This window comes from Falco peregrinus, chromosome 1 (assembly GCF_023634155.1).
Source record: "Falco peregrinus isolate bFalPer1 chromosome 1, bFalPer1.pri, whole genome shotgun sequence".
Classification (NCBI taxonomy): domain Eukaryota; kingdom Metazoa; phylum Chordata; class Aves; order Falconiformes; family Falconidae; genus Falco; species Falco peregrinus.
The window spans coordinates 69,716,819-69,738,387 of record NC_073721.1 but is presented as its reverse complement, the minus strand read 5'-3'; the positions used below and the strand labels follow the sequence as shown (position 1 = coordinate 69,738,387).

General features: G+C 36.2%; 1 protein-coding gene across 1 annotated transcript in view; it reads left to right on the top strand.

The window, feature by feature from the left end:
* Window positions 1–21,569, top strand: part of NPAS3 (neuronal PAS domain protein 3) — a 612,926-nt gene that overhangs the window by 405,324 nt on the left and 186,033 nt on the right. The window contains exon 4 of the mRNA XM_055793646.1: window positions 19,181–19,270. Within this exon, the coding sequence (XP_055649621.1) occupies window positions 19,181–19,270 (90 nt within the window). The remainder of the gene's footprint in view (window positions 1–19,180; window positions 19,271–21,569) is intronic.

Genomic DNA, 21,569 nt, shown 5'->3' with positions numbered 1-21,569 from the left:
CCACACTTTTAGAACAGATAAACCAATATGACTGAATTGTTCCAGAAATTCGGCCTGCAACTGATACCACAGAAGTAACAAGTCTAAAATCTTGTTTGGAGAATGGGATGCATGTTAAATCATGTCATTTATTATCATGTTTGATTGTACATGAAAAGAATGTAAAATTTGTAAGACTTTTAATTATTTTTTGTAAAGAAATAATTTACTAAAAATATATACTTTTAGTCTATGTTATACTTTGCAGTAATCTGTTTGAAAATTAATTTCTTCTATGCTGGTCAATATTTTTCTAGTTAATCTTCGTACTTACAAAGATAATATCATGTCAGTTAGCAATTAGCAACACCAATAGAGCAATATGAGGAAAGGGAAAATGTTCCCTGCAGCTCATGTTCTGGACGTTAGGTGAGGTTTGTTTCCTGGTGATTGATGCAACCCAATTGCTGGAAAAAATCAGCCCCATAAGTTTCCCACTAGTGTTATTAGAGACTCAATAGTGTATACAGCTTGTGTACAATGACCAGCTGTCCTTCCAAAATCACGTTAAATTTATTTCATTATATTAACAGATTGATGTCTCCTGTTCCTGTTCCATTCTTATTATAAACCAGGTGAGCAGGTTGAATCCATTTTAGGGAAACATTAGCCCTCATCATATATGTTACCTAGGGAAGTGTTGGCTAACAAATTGTACAGTAATGTCAGAAAGGGATGGAACTCCTCAATACTAATTCCTTTTCAAATTGCACCAGTTTTGCCCTGATTAACTAATTTTGTTATATTGTTGTCACTCCTGACATCCACTGGAGTAACTGAGTGAAACCAGGAGTCCTGCATCTATTTATCTATATAGAATGTTTATATACCTACCTAACAGTCTGAAATAATGTTTATTGCTAACCAGATTTTAGTAGTGGTAAATTTCCACAAATACCATGCACTAAGTTTCTGGTCAAGGTGGAGTATAAAGCTTACTCTAATAACAAATAATAAATATTATATACTGGATAAGTGGTAGAAAAAAGGAAGTACATAAATACAGTCCCTGAGATGTTTGTTTTGTACTGCTGGACAGGTCTGTGGATCTATAGAGATCTTGATCCCAGACAGAGGCAGATATAGGTATAGGCAAATTTAGATATGTTTTTTTAACTTTTAACTGCAAATAGATTTCTAGAAGAAGAAAAAAAAAAGGTATTCTGGTATAAATTTTGAAAGCTCAAAAATAGACATGAGGTGTTTGGCTGATGGGTCAAGTATAGAATTGATTAACAGTGTACACTCAGGGTTCACTGACGTTTTTACACTGTATGGCTTTTCAGATATTGCATCCTAAAGAATGAGCAAGGATCACGTAGAGAGCTAGTGCGGTAACTGAATGTCTTCAGCCAACATTGACACTCATCAATAAATTTCCACATTGATGACATGTATGCTTCATGTGCCAGATGTCTTTGACTGATACTAACATCAATGGGAAAGCACTCATCTTACCTAAGACAACATTTCTCCTCTCTTCTTTATTACTGCTAAGTGCTTCTTAAGAAATATTCCTTGAGATCTTGGTAAGGGGAAGAGGTTTGTTCTGTGACAGTAGATTGTCATAGTGAATTACTTTGAATTTTCTGCTGACAGCTGTCCAGTGTTGACCACTGTAAGAGCAGAGTACTTTAAGAATTTTTTCTCTTGACTTGTATACAAGTCTTTCTTGAGGCTGTGCCTTGGACTGACAACTCTGGACAGATTCACATGGGTAAAAAGTTTGGGCAATATTTTTTTTAAATAGTGCAGAAAGTCTGAGACAATTTCTAAGAGGAAGAACAAAACGTTCTGCAGGTATGTTCAGTGGTATTCTCTTACAGGAAGATAATTTGGGAAAATTTATCATCTTGTGGAGTCTAGCATTTTCCAGAGGCAATATCAGTCTTTGTAAGCAAAGGATAAAAGTTATCCCTTGCAGGAATGGGTTAGTAACATAGAAAGTTGGGAAAAAGTTCCTTCAGAGGAAAAGAAATCATCCTTATTCATCTCTGCTTCAGTTCAGACATTGATGAACTGGTATTTGTCCTTACTTGTGCCTTTCCATGTAAGCTGCTCTGGAGAGGCTATTATTTGTTATTTTTCTGGCACTGTTTGGAGCACCAAATAACTTATGGATGGCATGCCTATATATTCACACAGTAGTCTGCAACAGGTTGACATTCATTCTATGAAATTATTTGCTAGAATTGCAATGTAGTGCTTTTCTCCTGCTTTTTCTCCAGCCTTCTCCTCCTAAACTCATTCTATTTTCTCTTGCACATTTTTGGTCTCTCTGTTCTATTTTCAGTGCTTGTTGGTCTGTCTTTCTGTCCCCCATTTTTCCCCAATCCTACTTTATAGTTATTATATTTGTCCATTTTCCATTATGTTTTCATTATCTTCAAGAGAGCTTTAGCTTGTTCCTCCTCCTATGCTCTCCACTGTCTAATTTCTTTCTTTCTTTCTTTCATTTTTTTAATTAGACCTTCAAATCTCCCTCCTTTCCATCCCTCAAATCCATCAAATTCATCTCCTTCGAACACGTTCTGATACTTTACTCCTTCAGATTCATGAGAAGTGCTCTGTGTCCTGAAGGTAGCAAGGAGGACCCAGAGATGTGAGCTTGATATGGCACTACAGTACCTCAATATCAGTGAATATTCTGACTTAGCAAAGGAGATGCTGAACCAACAGCTAGTTCAGGAAAAAGAATCTAATCTGAGTTTCACGTGTTAAAATCTTATTGATTTCCAATAATGGTTAAAAAGATGAAATAAGGAAAAAAGGAGAGAAGATGGCCAAACATATAGAACAGTGAATGTGTAATCTCACATTTGAAATGGATATTTTATTTTAATTCTAAGACTCTGATATGTCATACCTTATGTCATACCGTAATTGGAGACATTTGTGGGATGATTTTAATTCTGTTAAGTCAAATTTTAGTACATGTTTCTGTTACATGTTTAAGTACAGTTTCTCTTCTTTGAGGAATAAAAATAACCTCTCATAAAGGAACTTTAAAAAGTAAAAGTACTACCCAAGTAATCACATTTTCTTATTATTTTCTGGCCACTGCAATACAGCGTTGATTTTAGGACCAGAATTTTAAAAGCCTCTAGATCATACCTGGAAAAATAACAAGGTATCTCATTTCAGTGTGCTGGAGTTTGAAAACCTGTTTGTCTCATCTCTATGACTGTGCAGAACTTCCACTGTAACTGGAAAGGGGAACCTTGGCCACTGTGTTATGCAAGACTCTTCCCTCTTTTTTAATATACATTTCTAGTTGTTTGTGAATAAAATCTGTTGAATGTGGACTGAGGTAATGTGCCTTTCCTTAATCTGCAGGCTACAGTGACCAATGCCTCCTAACACTGGGTTATCAGGTAGAATTTTTAGAGCTTCTGAGACGTAATTTGTGCAAAATAAAAGGACTTAGAAGAACATAAGCAGTTCACAGTAGTATTTCAAATTAGTCATCTATATTTTCACCAGCCCTGCAGCTCAGACATAATGAAAGTTTAAATACCAGTCTTACTTATCAGATTTAAATAGTTTTAAAAAGAATTATTTTGCACTGAAATTTTTTAAGATGTATTGAGTAGTCACTTGTCCAAATTCTATGGCAAACCAAGCTCATTCTCTTTTTATTCCCTGTGGAGCTCAGAATTGGTGCTGGACTGGAAGCCTGAAAAAGCTGGTCTGCTACTGAACCATATGAGAGAGGTCTTAGTGTCAAGTGTCCCAGTCTTGACCTGAAGAAAAGGATAAGTTTCATATAAGTTCTTCCCTAGTGTTTTGATGGAGATAACCAGTAAGGTTGCAGTTGTATTTGGGATAAGTGCTGGAATGACATTACCAAGGCCAAAGAGCAGCTACAGGCAGGTGACAAACCATCGGCTTCCTAGAGGTGAGAAATGAATGCCTGTATGTAGTTCATACCGTATTTTTTAAGGGCCTATTGCTTTCAGGAGGAAAGTAACTGCAGTGGGACCAGTCGTTAATGTAGATCTTACTTACAAGGCCTTAAAAAGACAGGCCCTGAAAAGCAGTGTTTATTTAAATGCTGGAGCTGGACATAGCTAGAAGTCATAATGAGGCAACTTAGTGGCATTTAAAATTTCCGTTCAAATTCAAAATGTTGTATGTTTTTCAGAAATCGGTATTTCTCTTTAAACTCAGATACACTTGCTTGCTCTCACACTCACACACACAAACTTCATATTTTTTCTCAGAATGCTGTGTGAACCATTCGTTATTGACTTGTTCCTTCTCTTTGAAAGAATATCTGCCCACACAGTTAAAAAACAATTATCCGTAGGCTTCACCCTCTTCATGCAGAAGTGTGTGGGTGAGAAGGACAAAGGAATGTGGTGAATTCCCAGCATTATTGGTGTGTTTGTGCTGTTTCTCCCCTCTTCCTTATTAATCATGATTTGTATCCATTTGGCAGACTTCAGCTGGTCATACTGCTTGCTAAAAACTATTGTAGCTGCACTCTGAGTTGCACTAAGTTTTGGAAGACTAAGTACTGTTACTGGAAATGGGTACATGGCTTTCAGACCCCTTTGCACCCACCAGACTCCCTAAGGACAGCCCATGTATTCCTTTCAAATCCCATGGTGCAAATAATTTAAGATATAATGCCAATAATGTAAAGCAAACTGTTAGCAGCTTTGTGGTAAAGGAGAGTGTTTGTTCCTGGTAGTTTTTCCTCTCTGCTTCATGCTGCTCTATCTCACTAGTTTCTTTCTCTGCATATGAGGCTGGCAGAATATAGGCTTACAGATAATTAAGCTTGCTGCTTATTTCCTGAAGAGCTCTCACAAACATGTTTTTAAATCCTTGAATTTGGGTCTCTGGCCACAAAGTTGCATATATTTGTCTAATATATATCTCACTTCTTTCCATCTACACTTACCATTTTTTTTTTCTCCAGAGTGAAATTCATCCAGTGTTTTGTGTTTGCTATAAATACACATCTCAGCTGTATTTCTATCCTTTGTGTCAACATTAAAATTCCCTTGTTCTATGTTTAGCTTGAATAATTACCAAACCATTTGCAATTAGAACTCTAGGATATGACCTCACACTGATTTATTCCTTCATTTCTTTCTGTATTTAATACATTTCAGATACTGAAAATACCAAATCTTTGTCCTTTTATTTTGATGTTTATCAGTAATGGAAACATTCCAAAACAATCAGCCAAATACCTATGCTTTGTTCATTTATTGCCTTCTCTGAAGATAAATTGACTGTACTCAACTCTCTTCAGCATTTTTCTTCACCTAGATATTATTGCCTTGTGCAGCCACCCCAAGGTGACTGTTATCACTTAATTAAATCCTTGCACGCTGGGAAGAAAAAACAACATTGTTCGTTCATAACCCCAAGGAGGTTTTTTTTTTCTTTAAGCCACTAAGCTTTTTCCCTGTTTTATTAACTTATTCCTGGCTACAACAAGACATACTTTGTTGATGAGCAAAAGGTTGTATTAGCTTTTTATTTTCTGGGTAAACTTATCTTTTCTCTGGGAAAAAATGTGGGCATTACAACAAAGAAAAAAAATGGGATCTCTCCAAACCCTGCAATTCTAGTAAAGGTCTGTGTAAACATCAAGCTAGTAAAGAGAAACAGGGGAGTAGCAGGAAGGAAATGAGAAAATAAAATGCAAACATAAAATTGGAACAAGACAAAAAAATAAGATGACGTGTATATACACAGAGAAACTACTGCAGCGCTAAGGGAAAACTGGCATAAGGAACAGCATTCTTGAAGAGAAAAATATATCAGGGCTCTTTATGTAACTGTCTAGGGCAGCATCTTTTTATTAGCCTCTTGGTTAATGTCCTCTCTGTCTATTGATTTTAGACTACATAACACTGTGCTCTTGCTTTTACCTTTGCATTTTTTTTCCATAGTGCACAATCTTCCTTGAAAACTGTAAGAGGAAATATTGCAGATGAGCCATTCATTGAATGTGTGAGACCTGTGATTTGCTTTTATGTTGTTTTAAGCGCAGTACTTCATATGAGAAAGTTCACTAGAAGCAATAAGTTGCCAAAATATGTACAATGGTTTAGCTGCCTTTTTGCTTCTTTCTAGTCCATTAAACGTAGGACCAGAAAATAGGTTTATCTACTCTAAAATTTGGGCTCAAGCAACCATATGTATTTGTTCATGATGCTAAATCATTTTGCCACCTGCTGTGTTCAACAAGCATTTACAAATAGTAAATGCTATTTAAAACTGTAATGTTTGCAAGAGCAGTTTATGCTGTGGTATCGTTTGTATGAGAAGCATAACATTTTGGTGTGTAATAGGAAAGGGCTTTTAAGTAGTTGGATAATTGTGGTTTTTGAAATATTACTACTTGTAATGTGTAGACTATAATTATAGTAGGTCAGAAGCAGTAGTATAAGTTTGTATGTGAACTGCAAAATATTGATAGATTTGTACAGATTTGCTCCAAATCCAGCATGTCTGTAGTATGTATCAGTAGTCAGTCTGTGGAAATTCCCTGTTTATGATAAAGTTTCAGCCTAAATTCTGGGATTTCTTTTAGTTCTGTGCATATACATTCTTGTCTGTAGCGTTCTGGATCAAATAATTAGTTTTACTATGATTACACAGCTTAAACTTCTTTCTTTCCTAGCAATAACAAAAATCTTCACGGATTCTAGGAAAGCTTTCCAATCAGTGCAGTGGATCCACCATCCACAGTGATTTTAAACTATACTCTGTGTTTTTACCTGATCTATTTTGAGGCCTGTATACTATCTATAGATCTAACTGCACATCTTAATGAACATATCATGAAGGTATCTGAAGCCTCTTTTATTTGGAGTAAAGACAATAACAGATTTATCAGTTATCAAGATTTTAGGTTTGGTTTGGTTTCAGATTACTATTAGAGAGTGCTTTTAGGAAACGCTAATTCTGCACTGAATTAAGATTTAGTGTCAAAAATGTGAGATTCCTCAGAAAGATAGTTTTGGCATCAGTAAGAGCTTTCAGAGTCAGCTATAGATAGAATTTGATATTTGGGACACATTTCAAATAACTATAGCATGTCCATACTTTCTGTTTACTTTTCAAATCTGGTTTGGTCAGATTTTTTGCCTTTTCCTGTGCATTCCTAATTGGAAATTCTAGTTCTACATTACTTGTATTATACATTTTTTCATAAATACTATTAATACTAGTTTGTGATATCAGTGTGTGTCATAATGACTTTGTTGCAGGATTGGGAAATGGCAGAGGAAGCTTGTGAGAGAGAATTTTATTCCAACGATGTTTAGCTAGAAATGTATGGCAAGGTGTATCGCAGTTTCAAACAAAGATGATTTGAAGTTTCATACACAATGAATGTCTGTCTTTCAGGGTTAATAAGTATTCTGTATTTCTAAGGACTGTGGTGTGTTTATTTTATTTTCTGTTAAAAATGTGATTTAGAAATAAACACAATTTGCCTTAAGTACCATAGGAAATCACTTCTAGCAAGCTGAATTGTAATCCCACTAAGTATAGTACCAGGCTGAAAATACTGTTTAGATTTTAAACCCTAGTCAGAACTCAAACAGTCTTCTCAGATGTAGAAAACATTTGGTTATATTTCTGTTGCAGTTATCTTGTGTGTGTGTGCTTCTGCTCTTTCCCATCTGGTTTCAAACCAGAATCAGGAAAGGATTGATAAAATACCATTTCTTTTTCACTATAGTGACTGAAAACAGATTGAAGAAATTCAGATAAATGTCAGAACTCGTTAAAGCATGACCACTTAAATTTATTTATTTTAAGTTGGAAGGGTTGCTGCCAATTAAAATGGCAAATTTACATGCAGAAGTCTATCTATACTGCTTTCTGTGTTGTGTGTCAGGCAGTATGTTCATTTGGGTATGGTAATGGAACAGAAACTAAACTGGAAAAGCATTCACACAGCAGCAGCATATAAAGCACTGACAGCATCTAGTTGCCTGTTTGATAGGACAAGGGGTAAAGGTTTTAAACCAAAAGAGGATAGATTCAGGATAGATATAAGGAAGAAATTTTTTATGGTGAGGGTGGTGAAACTCTGGAACAGGTTGCCCAGAAAGATGGTAGATGCCCCATCCCTGGAAACATTCAGGTTCAGGTTGGACGGGGCTCTGAGCTACCTGATCTGGTTGTAGATGTCCCTCATTGCAGGGAGGTTCGACTAGATGACCTTTAAAGGCCCCTTCCGACCCAAACCATTCTATGATTCTATTTGATTCTGGCTTAAGGTAGTTTTCCAGTGATCTAAGGAAGCGGGGAAAGGTGGAGAAAAAAAGAAGCTACTGGGACAGATAGAAGGATTTTTGAGGAAATTCTGGTTTGTATTTTATTTTTTACAAAAACCTTGAAGTTAAAGTTGCACTAGAAGTTCTTTCATTGATGCACCACAAGACTTGAAAGTACGCTCCATCAGGGAGAAGGTTTTACATTGTCAGAATGCAACATTACAGGACCTCCAGGTAGCAGGAGCAGGCATTCAGAACTGCATGGTAAAGATGCCCAGGTAACTGATGACAGCTGCCTGGAATTTAGACAACCAAGCAAATATGCAAGGTATTGCTTAGGGTCTAGAAGAAGATATTGCTTAAGGCAGAAGACAACTGCAGATACATGTGACTTTTAAATGGAGCATAAAGGAGAAAAATATCACAATGGGAGCAGGAAAAGCTAGGATGCTGCACCCTCACTGTGCGTTTAAGGCATCATAGCAAGAAGAAATTAGAAGTGTTTCCTTGGTTTTCTCTGGCTGGTTCTGAAAAACAGGAAAATGGTGCTTCTGTTTGACAAGAGGAGGAATTTCTTTCATCAGTTCCATTGATGAAGGCAGTTTTACCACAGTCATCTTAGGGAGAGACTTTAAGCTTTGGTTCTGTTACAAATTGGACTGAAACGGATAGTAACAGTGCAGAGCAATCATGTCAGTTCCTACTTGGGACACAGGATGCAACATATAGATTGTTGACGTGCAATAAATAGCATTAGAGGTGGTGGTGTCAGGATTTATTTGGGGCTCTTTAGATAATGTGGCATGTGGATTATTGGCACAACCGACAGCTCCAGTACTCTGCAGTGTCAAGGAAATCTTGAGCACCCTTAGGTAAGCAGGTTATTGATACTTTATGCTGCACCTGCTCCAGGGAACCCCTTAAGGGCATATCACGATAGTGTGGCTGCATACTAAAGCCCTGTAGTAAAAATGCAGAGCAACATTTTCACCTGGTTACTGTGAAACTGTCTTTAAAAGGTAAAAAAGAAATATTCATCGTTGAAACCTTGTGTTTCTGGCTTCTGCTGGTGCTATATGGACAAGTCATGACCGACTCACCCCTCCCCACCCTAGAAAAGAGGATTTTATTATGGAAATTCAAACAGACCTTTAATTATCACAAGCAGTCAGAGGTGTCACTATAATGTATTAGCTTGTATTTTAAAAAGAATGTAAACCTTTCTCATTGAAAGAGCTTCTCTGTGCTGTTGATATGCTTGAATTTATGCAATGAGGTGGTAAACAGCAAAATCCATACTTATCTTTACCTACACAGGCATTAGAGGTGAGCCCAGAAGAAAGGGGGGAAAAAAAGAAAAGAAAAGAAAAAAAGGAAGGGAGGAAGCAAGGAAGGGAGGGAGGGAGTGGAGTATTTCCTCACAGCTTAGGGTGAGATTAAAGTTCTGTTGATGGCAGAGCTACATGTTGTCTTCTCACCTGGTCTCAAATTCCAGCTGTGAAACAGAAGTGCAAGGTCAACATAGAAATGGTGTTTTATAGTGGCAAACTGAGTTGATTTCCTGAAATCACTCAGGACCAGACCTCTGATTCCTTCAGGATAATTGATTTTCACATAAATGTACATTCCTCACTTTTGTGTGAAATGTACTTGTGGAGTGAAACACTGTAACCTCAAAACCCTTGAAGGAAGTACTGTAACCCAGCTTAGAGATACCAACTTTACTGTGTAGAATGCAGATGTAGTGGATAATTACTTCAGGGGAAGATTTTGAAATGTTTCTATTATTAATGAAGTCTCTAGCTTGTTTCAGGAAGTTAATTGTTTGTTTTTCTGTTAGTCCCACATATTTGCAGTACTCCTGTGTTAGCTACTCTAACTGCACAGATGAGTGAACGGAAACTAAATTTTCTATGGGTACCAGAATAGCACAGTGTAGTTTTCTGCAGATTTCTGTCTTGTCTACTAATGACTTTTGTGTCTAAAATAGTGTAATCCAGCTGAGGCTTTTTCAGTGCTCATGGCATTTGAAAGGTCTTTGCTTTGTAATACCATAGGAACTCATAGTCCAACTTTTACTGCTGCAAAGGCTTTCAGAGGGTCTCATCTCCATTATCAGTCTGTTTTCACCAAACCTGCAGGAATTTCTCTGAGACCTCTGCCTGCTGTCGAATCTAGCAAAAACTAGCTATGAATTGGAATGCTGTTACTAGGACAAAGACATACAGAGTAGAGGAAACTAATTTCAAAGCTGGAAGAACCACTTCACAATCCAGACCTCAAAGGGTTATAGTTTTATAGGCCTTTTTTTTTTTTTTTTTTTCTTTCATGCTCTGTAAACCTAACTTGTAGTACCTTGCAGGTTCTGAAGCATGCCAGTCCAGATTCTTCTGGTTTCAAGGGTGACATAACTAAGGACTCAAGTGACAGAAACAGTTCTGGAGGCTTTTGTGTACTGGTCTTTACTGGAAAAGTGAACAGCTGTTTTAATTTAGTCCAGCTGTATATGGATCCTAGAAGACTTCAGAGTGGGTGTCTGTGGAACTGCTCCACACTCCCATAGGTGGAGAAAGAATTGGTATAACAAAGGCTTCTCCTGCGTTAGTACAAGGATTAATGGTAGCTGGAGGAACTCTCAAATGATCAGGACCAGGTTCTGTCTTTGTATTGTGACATGAGATAAGAGGCTGAAAGCAACATAGGTGTTTGGTTTTTTCTGTGTATCTGCTAAGGGTTACAGTTAGAGACAGCACTGGATTGAATGGACATTGGATTTGTTCTTGATGTTCTGTGTCCTTATTATCTCTGTATTCCATTGTCTATAAAGTATTCTGAGTATGTTCTCCTTTCAAGAAGAGTGCAAATCAGAATGATATGCTAGGCAAAGAACTGAACTCAATTTCTCATTCAAATCTGTTTTGGTTGTCTCTATTGCCATCTAATAGATTAAATGCACCAAACATAAGCGCCTCAACCTGTTCTTCCCTGAGCCTCTCTGCTTCATATGTATGAAATTGTGTGATGCAAGTGAGAATGCAGATACTCAGTTCTGGGCTAGAGGTCTAATTCTAGCAAGCCAATTGTCAGGATCCATCACCAGAGCATCTGAGTACCTGCTGAGTGCAGGTGTTGTTTTAAGAGTGCCATTAACTCTGTATCACAAATTCTTACCTATATTTTTTTCACCTAGTGTTTTTTTGGACAACAGACTTTTAGACGCTATTACCTGTTTACTTTCGCATAGTATCAGGTTGTGTAGATGGAAAGAAAAGCTAACCAAACATGCAGATATACAACAAGTGTAAGATCAGTTTGAACGGAGCTTACATAAATTGAAATATTCCCACAAAAGGGCTTTAAACTTGCATCTTTGGAAACAATAACATTCACAACAATACTTACTGGTCCCACAATCAGTTGTGCTTGTATAGGTGCTTCTACCTGCACAGCATTCCAGTCAGGTCAGGTTTCCCCGATCTCTTGCTGAGTGGTCTGAGGTGCAGGTCTGGGGCCTCAGCCCTCATTCTGCCAACTCTCACTATTAAACATAGCTCCTGCTACTGGGTCACCTTACTCTCTCAGTTTTGGCACTTAGGGTAGTAAACGTTATGCATGTGCATACAGTGTCAAGTCCTTTACTCAGGGCAGTGCCTCTCGGTGCACAAATGCATATGTGATTAGAATATTTGTACCACTGAAGGGCAGAAACCACTTGATATTCAAACCCTACGTATTCCAAGCAATGCCAGTCCACAGCCAGGTACAAACTTACTTGTGACCTGATGCGATCACATTCTTAGGGTAAGAGAGATATAATGTAATCTCTGTATGATAAGTCTTATCCTAAACACAGTTGATTGTATTAGATGACATGCAGTTATTGGCGTTACAATATGCTGTCCAAACAGTCTGGAACCAACACTAGGAATCCTATATAATTGAAGGGTAGGAGCTCATCAGGAATTGGCATCATAAAGATGAAAGGTCAGTGCTTTAATACACAACTCCCACAGGATGACTTGGGATTTTGCAGCAATATAGAATTGCCTTCTAGGATTAAAAAAAAAAAATATCTATCTACAAGGCAGAGATCCCTAAAAGTAATTTATTGCTTTTGTAGACAAAAAAATCATCAAACTCTTAATCTTAATCTCTGATTGTTTTCTTCAACTCCCATCGTTTAGAAAGTCTTAATCTTTCTGTGATTCTCAGGTTCATCTCTGATACTTGCCAACCTATTATCACTGAATAAACCTGGGAGTAGACCTTAAGAACCCGAATGCCACCTTTAAACATTGTTCTTGCCACTAAACTTTTCTTGTCTACATTCTTCACTTTTGCAATGGTTCTGATCTGGAGCAAAATATGTTTTTTCTAATCAAGTAGTAAATCTGCTCCTGCAAGTTTTTGCTGCTTTGGTTACATAAACATACTTATTCTGTAAATCTGGTGAAAGATGCATCAAAGGAATCAGTAAAGTTTACTCTTCCTCCTTCATTTCTTGCCTTCGCGCTATGAAGCAAACCCCTTTATTATTGACAATTTTTTTTTTGACACTTTCTTGTTGTAATAAATTGTATCCTGACCACACAAGCAAAGAGCACAAAGATGACAAATTGGGAAGCTGGCCTCAAAGTCCATTTTAACCACATCCTTTGAGCTTGTCCTTTTACCTCATCTTTTTTACTGTAGTTGTTTTGGTGCCAAGTGCGTGTTGTTTTTTTGCCAAATATATGTCATTAATTCACAAGGAGTCTATGGTCATGTAGCTGTATAGCCGTTAAGGTGGATTGTGATTGAAAAAGTGGCAGTGGTATGAGACTTTAAAACAGGGTTTTCTATGTGTTTGGTGTTGGGATTTTTACTCAAAGGTAAAAAGGAATGCTGCAATATGCCTTTTTGTTTTATTGGGGGTTTTGTTTTGGTTTGGTTTGGTTTTTTCTGCAAGGGATTAAAAAGACTGAAGAGGAGGAATAAAGCTCTTAGAGATTTTTGTAAGTCAGTAGATGATCAAACTTTAGTTGCTCATTTTTATTCATGTGTATCAAACACATCCCACATAAAATCCTATTTCCAGGAATAATACTCCGTTTGTCTCATAGTACTTAATTGTGAAAGCCCAAGGCCAGAATTTCTACCTAAGTAGTTATCCTTTTGTATGTTTGTTGATGTTGCTAGAGGATATTACTCTGATATCTTAATAGTGAGAGCACAGTAGATGGGCACTGAGGCTTTGAATCAGATTTTTGGTAGCCATCATTTATGCCTTCTATTTCATTTTAACCCCTCATCCAAGAATGGTTGCTATGTTGCAATCAAAGTTATTTTTTGTTGCTGTCTTTAGTTAATCATTTTTAAGCCATGCTGTAACACAATAAGTAAATTTTGCAACAATATGTTTATTATAAGAGAGGGATTATTTGCTTTAGTAAATGTCAATTGCATCCAATACTGCCTCTCTTTTTTTAAAAAAGAGTAAAATATTTTTGCTATTATTGAATGTTGTATGTCTAATTGGTGACGAGCTTTGTCCTCAAATTAAGGCTTAACTCCAGTTATCATATCATTATGTCATAACAGTGAAAAATTATAATTAAGATGATCTGCTTGCCAGAAAAAGTTTGGTATATCATTTAATCTCTTTTATTGGGGGAGTGTTCCCTTCCACAGCCCCTATCTCCTGATCAGAGCTTGAATGATGAGTAAAACATCACAGATGCATGCTGCATTGGACAAAGAACACATGCACGCATTTAAATCATGTATATCTTACTTTTTAGTGATGTAATTGTGAAATATGTTCTTTTTGCATTCATAATTAGGGGGTGGAACAGATGGTGAAGGCTTAGTTTAAAATAATCTGTCATTAAAATAACCTAGCCTACTGGTAATTCTTCACTCTAACTGGAATTTAGGTCAGGGTAACAGGGTTTTTTGCAGCATTGGAATACACTGGAAAGAATTAGGGACTTCATGGATAGTGTGAAATATGAGGATATTCTCCAGAAGGACACAGTAGTAAGACTCCAGTGAATTAAATTTGCCTGTAGTGGGAATATGCAAAAATGTCTGGGACAAAATTCCTCTGACAAATATAAATCCATTTAGTACGATGCATTATACATTAGTGCATATTCGGTCAAAGTGGTAGAGTGGGTTTCATATCCTGAGAGGAAATAACCTCACTACTCTACAAATACTGTAAACGGCACTTAGTATTTTGGGTTAAAAACCTGTGCTTTACATTTTCATATTATTCTGATGTCAGAGGATATAAATTATAATTATTGGCATTATTATTCAGAGGTGCTGTAGCTAGTGACTTTTGCATCTGAGTCTCACTTCCTTCGTGTCTACCACATTGACTTGCTGGTATATGACAAAAGAAATCTTGTATCAGTCCTGTCTGGCTAGTTTAGAACAGTTTTCAGGAATAAGAAAACTGTCTCAATAAATCAGATACTTGCATGTCTTTAAAGCATTTATTTTAGTGTTTCCTCTAAGATTTCATTCTTTAACAGCTTTGAAGAAAGCATATAGATTTCAGCATGGTATTATGATAAATCTTCTCGAGGAGGGGCAAGCATTAACATTTGTGTCAGTTCTTTTTCATCTTAATCCAACCTTGGTTAATAATCAGAAAATTCTACATAGTGGGTAAGAAGAAGTAATTAACCCTTTGACCCCAGAATCTTAATTGGCGCCTGTTGAAAACAGTGGGGCAGTTAACAAAAAAAAAAAAAATTAAAAAGTAGCCTGTGGTGATTGAAACAGCATAATACATAATGGTTTTCTGAAATCAAAAGTACTAGGGAACTTCAGCTTTAATCACATTTTGCATAAAACCAGTAAGTGTAGGTTTAAAGAAGTTGCCAGTCTTCCTTAAATTGGATTGAGCTCAAAATTGACATTTGGGCTCACCCTGACCCTTTTTCAACTGCCACACTAGATGGTATAGGACTGAGTTTATGACAGTCAACTTAATTTATAAAAATAAAAAAGAAAGGAAGTCAAGAATATTTTCCTAATGGAGGAAACTCTACCTTTATATTTATGGCCTCTGTTTCAATGAAAATAGGACATGGTATGAAAAAACAGTTACCTTTGCAGACCCTATTTCTGTATTATAGTTGATGATAACAGAGGAACATCTGAACTACAGTGAAACTATTCAGAAATTGGCTGAAAATTACACTGTGATACTCATTTTTAAAAAGAGATTTAAAAGCTAACTAAATCTAGTACCCTTGCATTTGTTGTGTCCTTATTTATACATAGGTAATACGAATTATTTTCCACAGATTTCTCATTAAAACAAAATTGTTTGTAAATAGGTAGGATACAACGGTATCAGATACTGTTCTTCAGTATATAGCATAACCTCTGTTTTGTTGCTTGCCGCCTTCTCTGAAGTCTGCTGCTCTCTTGGCATGCACAAAGGACATACGCTTTATGAAAAATTGAAAAATTTCAACACGCATTACTTAAATAATAAATATTCATAAATAATACCTATGAATAACGAATGAGACAGTCCTTCAGAACTACTGTTTGACCTGTATAAGGAACAACAACATTGTCACAAAAGTGGTCCATCTCAGCCCTTTCATACTGGTGGGAGGAACTGCCTTGCATTGAAGGTGGCTATTTCTCCCCCTGTTTTTGTTGTTGGGGTTTTTTTCGGTATTAGGACTTGCGCTTAGTACCTGGGGCCTTTGTTGTAATGTCTTTGTATTTGGGGCATGGAAGTATTTAGCTGTTCCATAAGCTGTTAATCAGTGGCTTTTTCAAAATATGATTAAGTAAACTCTCTGATTTTGCGCCGTTGAACAAAATGCTGAATTCAGTCAGTATTTGTACCCAAGGATAACTTCAGGGAGGTGGGAAAAGAAATGGAGGAAGAAGGACTGACCATGGCTAGTAGTCTCAGTTGGCATAATTAACTAATTTTATGGCACAGGAAGTGACTAATCATGCGAGAAGCCAAAGGAGTTGTGGGTACGCTGCATTGGCCCAGCCAGGCCGTCGGTGGTGCGTCCTTAGTACCTCCTTTGTAAAACAAGGAGGCAAACGTAAGGAATAGTCTCCCAGAAAGAAAGAGAAGAAAAGGGTAAAGAATTAAAACTGTTTAAATGAAAGGAGAGGATCAGAGTCAATGGCATGGGAAAATATCACGAACTTAAGATGTCTAACGCTTCTCACTTCAACACTTCTCACTTTAACATACTTGCTGATGACTTTCCAAATTTTAACCATGAAGGCTAAAATTTCTTTGTACAGTTTTGTCAACCAGACAGTTTTTTGGGTGGTTTTTTTCCCCACCAAAATTGGATTCAGCCACTTTGAAAACAATACCGAGGAAAACATTTCTGCCTAATCAGTACTAAAAGCTTCCTTTGAACTTTTGTTTCATTAAGAAGCCTGAATTCCTAAATAAGGTGATGTGTAGAAAAGAGGCAGGAAAGCTGTGACTCAGAGAATTAGTCTTTGCTGTTCTTACAACACTCTAGCCAGGTATGCCGGATAATGACACACTAAAGCAGTGTACTAAACAGACCAGATCATAAATGTGCTCCAACTGTATGTAACTCTCTTGAGTAAAAGACCAAGGGGACCACCCTAAAAGCCTGCACATGTGAAAAACTGAGAAGAGGAAAGTTGGTTTTATATGATACACAAATAACCTGTGAAACTTCTTTCCTGAAGATATCATTGAGCCAAGAACATAATAGAATTTAAAAAAAAAAAATATTTTTTTTTTGTGCACACTAGTTTTTAAAAAATAATTATAAGGAATGTCAGATAACATGGTCATGCCAACTAGTAACAACCTGTGGTTAGAAAGAAACTTTCAGTAGGCTTGTCATTACCTACATAAACATTATGGATATTTCAAATGCTCTTCTGAAGCATAGAGGTACACCGTGTCAGAGCCAGGAAAACCAACCACTGCAGACAGGCCATTAGTCTGATTCAATATGGCAATTTATTGTTGCTTGTGGGGAATGGCGTTCTAGCAAGAACATATATAGGTGGCCAGGGGATCAGTGTGACAGTTCTCAGGTTTATTTCTAACAGAGGATTAAACCAATTTCCTCAAAGGAACATGGGACAGAGCATCAGGAAAACTTAAACCAAGACCTTTAAAGATTTACTTTTCTGATCTTTCTGTGGTGGGGAAAGTGGATAGCAGCAGAAGAAATTATACATAGTGAGGGAGATCAAATGTTTAAAGGTTTTGATTGTCCTTGTATAGATCTAAGTTTGAACTTCACTGTTCCAAATTTTCCACCTGTTATTGATGTTAAAATTCAAGAAACTGATGTTAATCATTTGAAAAGAAATGATGATGATTTATAAGAGGCCATAAATGGCTTGCATAATATAAATGTTTTTACATGAAGGAAATCTATGCAGATTTACATTTTTATTAATTCATAAATATAAATTAGAGTCTTCCTTTAATGCAGTGTCTTTAGTGAGGGTTTGTTTTCCAATATGTGGTTTATTCTTTTTAGAAAACACAGGTTTTTGAACTAATTCCACCACCTAGTACATCAGAGAGAGGTGAACACTTGCCAAAGAAAGCTTCTGACCAGCAGTGTGTTAGAAATTAATCAAGAATAATAATAAAAAAATTGAAAACCCTCAGAAATCGCTGTTCTGTATATGAAAAGGAGTGAAATGATTACATGACACTGTCATCATATATCTCCATGAAATTTGTGTGCACCTCTTATTTTTTCTTCCAAAACTAGGTTAATCTCTCGCATACTATAGTTATATCTTTACTTTACACATACCTTTATCTCAAGGGGATATTTTGCATGGGATTTTTTGAGCTTGTTTCTTGTTCATACCCACATTTGTGGTTTTTTTTTTTTTTCTTATTTTCTGAGTTGTTTTAGCATTTCTAACTTCTGGAATTTTGTGATTTTACTTTTGCAGTAGTGAATGCTTGTTTGTCAATAATCAGCTCCATAAAAAGCATAAAAGTAAAGGCACCTATAGTGTATGAAAGAGAGTTTCTTCCTAGTGAAGATTTGCTCTTATTCCTAGAGGTATATTTCTGTCTTGATGTGCAGTGATTTACTCTGTGTGTCAGTTTAGAATATAGTCCTTTGTTTATTAACTGCACTCATGTTTCAAAAGGTATGCATTAATCTGTGTAGTCCTATTTTGATTTTTGCAGTTGCAATGGAAACCACATCCAAAGACTTGAACCTGTCAAAGTAAAATCTGATCTAGAGTTTTACACTAAAGGGATGAAATTCATAACATTTCTATAGACCTAAGCTGTAAACATATTTGACAGTAATCTGCTGATTGGCTTTGTTTGTTGTCTCACAAAAGGAAAAGGGGGGGCTGTGAAGGGGTGTGCGCGCGCGCGTGTGTGTAATCCTCAATTAATTAACAAATTATTAAGGTCCATAGTGGTTTGACTGATGGTAGGATTTTGTTTTCTCTTTTACAGTTTTTGGAAGTGGAAATTCTTTACTTTGATTCTGGGTGATGTGGGGGGATCTTCTTACGTACCATTTGATTGGAAGGGTATTTGTATTCCATAACTATTTCTTCCCGTAAAAAAATGAACAACATTTTATTTTTCTATATTACTTCAGTCATGCAAATGAGATAAATTTTATACAGTATATGGCAGATGTAAGCATGACAATAAGTCCTTGAACTTTGGAATACACTCATGCTGTTTGTTAATATGTAGACAGAATATAAAGGAATTGTCTTAAGGATTCAAATTAAAAACACTCGGAATTCAGAACATTTTGCTCAATTTGCTCTGTGATGCCTTTGTTTGAATCTATTTCTATCTGGAATTCAGAATTTTTTATTAATCTATTCACTTTTTTTTTTTTCCCCTTACTCTGTAGTCCCTGGATGGATTTGTATTTGCACTAAATCAAGAAGGAAAATTTTTGTACATTTCAGAAACTGTCTCCATCTATTTAGGCCTGTCCCAAGTAAGTACACACTTTCAATTCTAGAACATAATTGTGTATGATGCATTCTTCTGTTTATCATTCTTAAAGAAATAATAATTTGGTTTCTGTATTTTGTGTGGATTATTGAATTAGTTATTTAAAATTGCATCTGGTTCACCCTGAGAAGTAATTGAAAAACATAACTGTAAGTATTGGATGTTGAGATAAGACAAACTTGTGCCTGAAAACTTTTTGCCATGAAGGTTCATTATTAATTTATTGAGAACAAATGAAGTTTCTTTTCTCAGTTGTTTTGAACTTTAAACCTCTATACCTGATAGGAAAGGGACACACTAATAGTACTTCCCTTGTGTCCTATTACTGGATGTTTATGGAGTACCCTGCATTATCCAGGGAGCTGACACGATGACAGGGAGTCATTTGGAGTCAAGAAATGCTGAAAGAGACCATTAAAATGTCTTGCAGGGAGGGTTCCAACGAGGACACATTTTGCTGCTTTCACAAATGCTCACTAATATGAAAGGAAAAATTTATAAAATATAATATTTTATTTTTTTCCATTTAATTGTTGAGAACTATTTTTAAAGATTAAAAGGCAGGACAAAAGTGGTGGAAAAGTTGCTTGTTGATACTTATTTCTAATCCTGAAGCATTCAGAAATGTTTAGGAAGGTTAGCTTCTTTCTAGTCGTACTTAGACATGCAGTGGAAAGATTTTGCATTATGACTTTCAGAGTAGGATAATCTACTTCTGTTGCAGTCACCGTGAGGAGAAAAAGAAAAACTGAGATAATATTTATTTCAGCTCCTTTAAATTGGGACCCATACTGCTCTGAGGAGGCAACTATCAGCACTGGCAACTGTCAGTTTTGCTGTACCCCAACAATAATGAAATGGGAAGTTGTAACGTGTGGTGCAGAAAAAGACTAATTTTAAATATTATCTGGTGAGAATCCGAATAGACGTTCATTAACTCCTCAAAGAACATGCAAGCAATTGGCTGTAATAAGTTCAGTAATTGTTATTTTGCGCTGGCTTTAGCAAACCAAATGATAGAAATGGAAACAGAGCTGTTTCTAATTCATATCAGTATTCTTGTCTCTCATTAAAGTCCCTCGTTTTGTAATAGACTTTAATCCCTGCCTTAATCTGTTTGGGAGTTAGTATCAAGAATCTCAAATTTTGAAACTGGTGCGCCACCATGTTGCTAATACAGTAAAGAATTGGAACTTTAATGTTTATTATTGTCTTATGCTCATATTAATCTGTTGTATGCATAGTATCCAACGAAGTTTAATAAGCCAGTAAAGAAGAAGGATGGATAATTAGTTTAAGCAGGTAAATGCTAATTAGAAAACTCCTGAAAGGCATCCATTATACACTAGCTTAAAACAAATTTTACAGCCCTGGTTAGTGGTGTAATCCAAATTCTGTCAAGGCAACTGCATTTTCTGTAATTGAGATGTGTATGTTTGCTTTGCATAACAGATGGCTCTGTATGCTTAGACTGATAGCTAGGAAAATAATAATTGCATTATTCTGGCCAAAAGAATATTAGCTCTTGGGTTTTGGCCATTTCAGTCAGTCCTCCTGCCAGCACAGCATATGCACATATATGGATTGGATTTTCAAGGAAATTGATGCATCTGGAATAGTGTGGCCATCTGAAATATCATCTGTTCAAGAAAAATTTGGCTTTAACCCTATGCTAGTCTCTTGTTAAAAATGTTTTCTGCCACTGTCTTTTTAACTATAGGAGCTGGTAAATCTTTCCTTGGTCTGAACTTACATGGTGTTGTTAAGACTACACTTCATCTTGATCCCCATATACATATCAAGCAAGGGTTCAGATAAATAAATCAATTGTCTTTGCGTGCTAGAGTATTTGATATATCAGGATAAACGTTTTCTTGCATTCACTACTGAAAGAACTGATGGAAAAACTACCAAAAATCAGAACCAGGACTGTGGATTTTAATACAATAATAGATGAAATTTCCTGAGATCTATTAAAGTATCTGTGATTTTCACTGTTCTTCTCTTCTGTGTTTATGGAGACGTTTTGTATTTCTCAGACCTATTGTATTTATATTTTTAATATGTTGTTCTCTTGGTGTAATATTATATAGCTAGGTGTTTTAATGACAAAAGAAATGCTGTACTACTTGTTACTAAATCACTATTCAAAGGTTACTTGTTACAGAAAATATCAGCAAAATATACGTAAAACTACTTCTCATATTAAGCATGGAAATGCTACTGTTTGCACTAAAACAGTCTTAAAATACTAGTGAATTCTGAATTTCTGGAATGGTGCT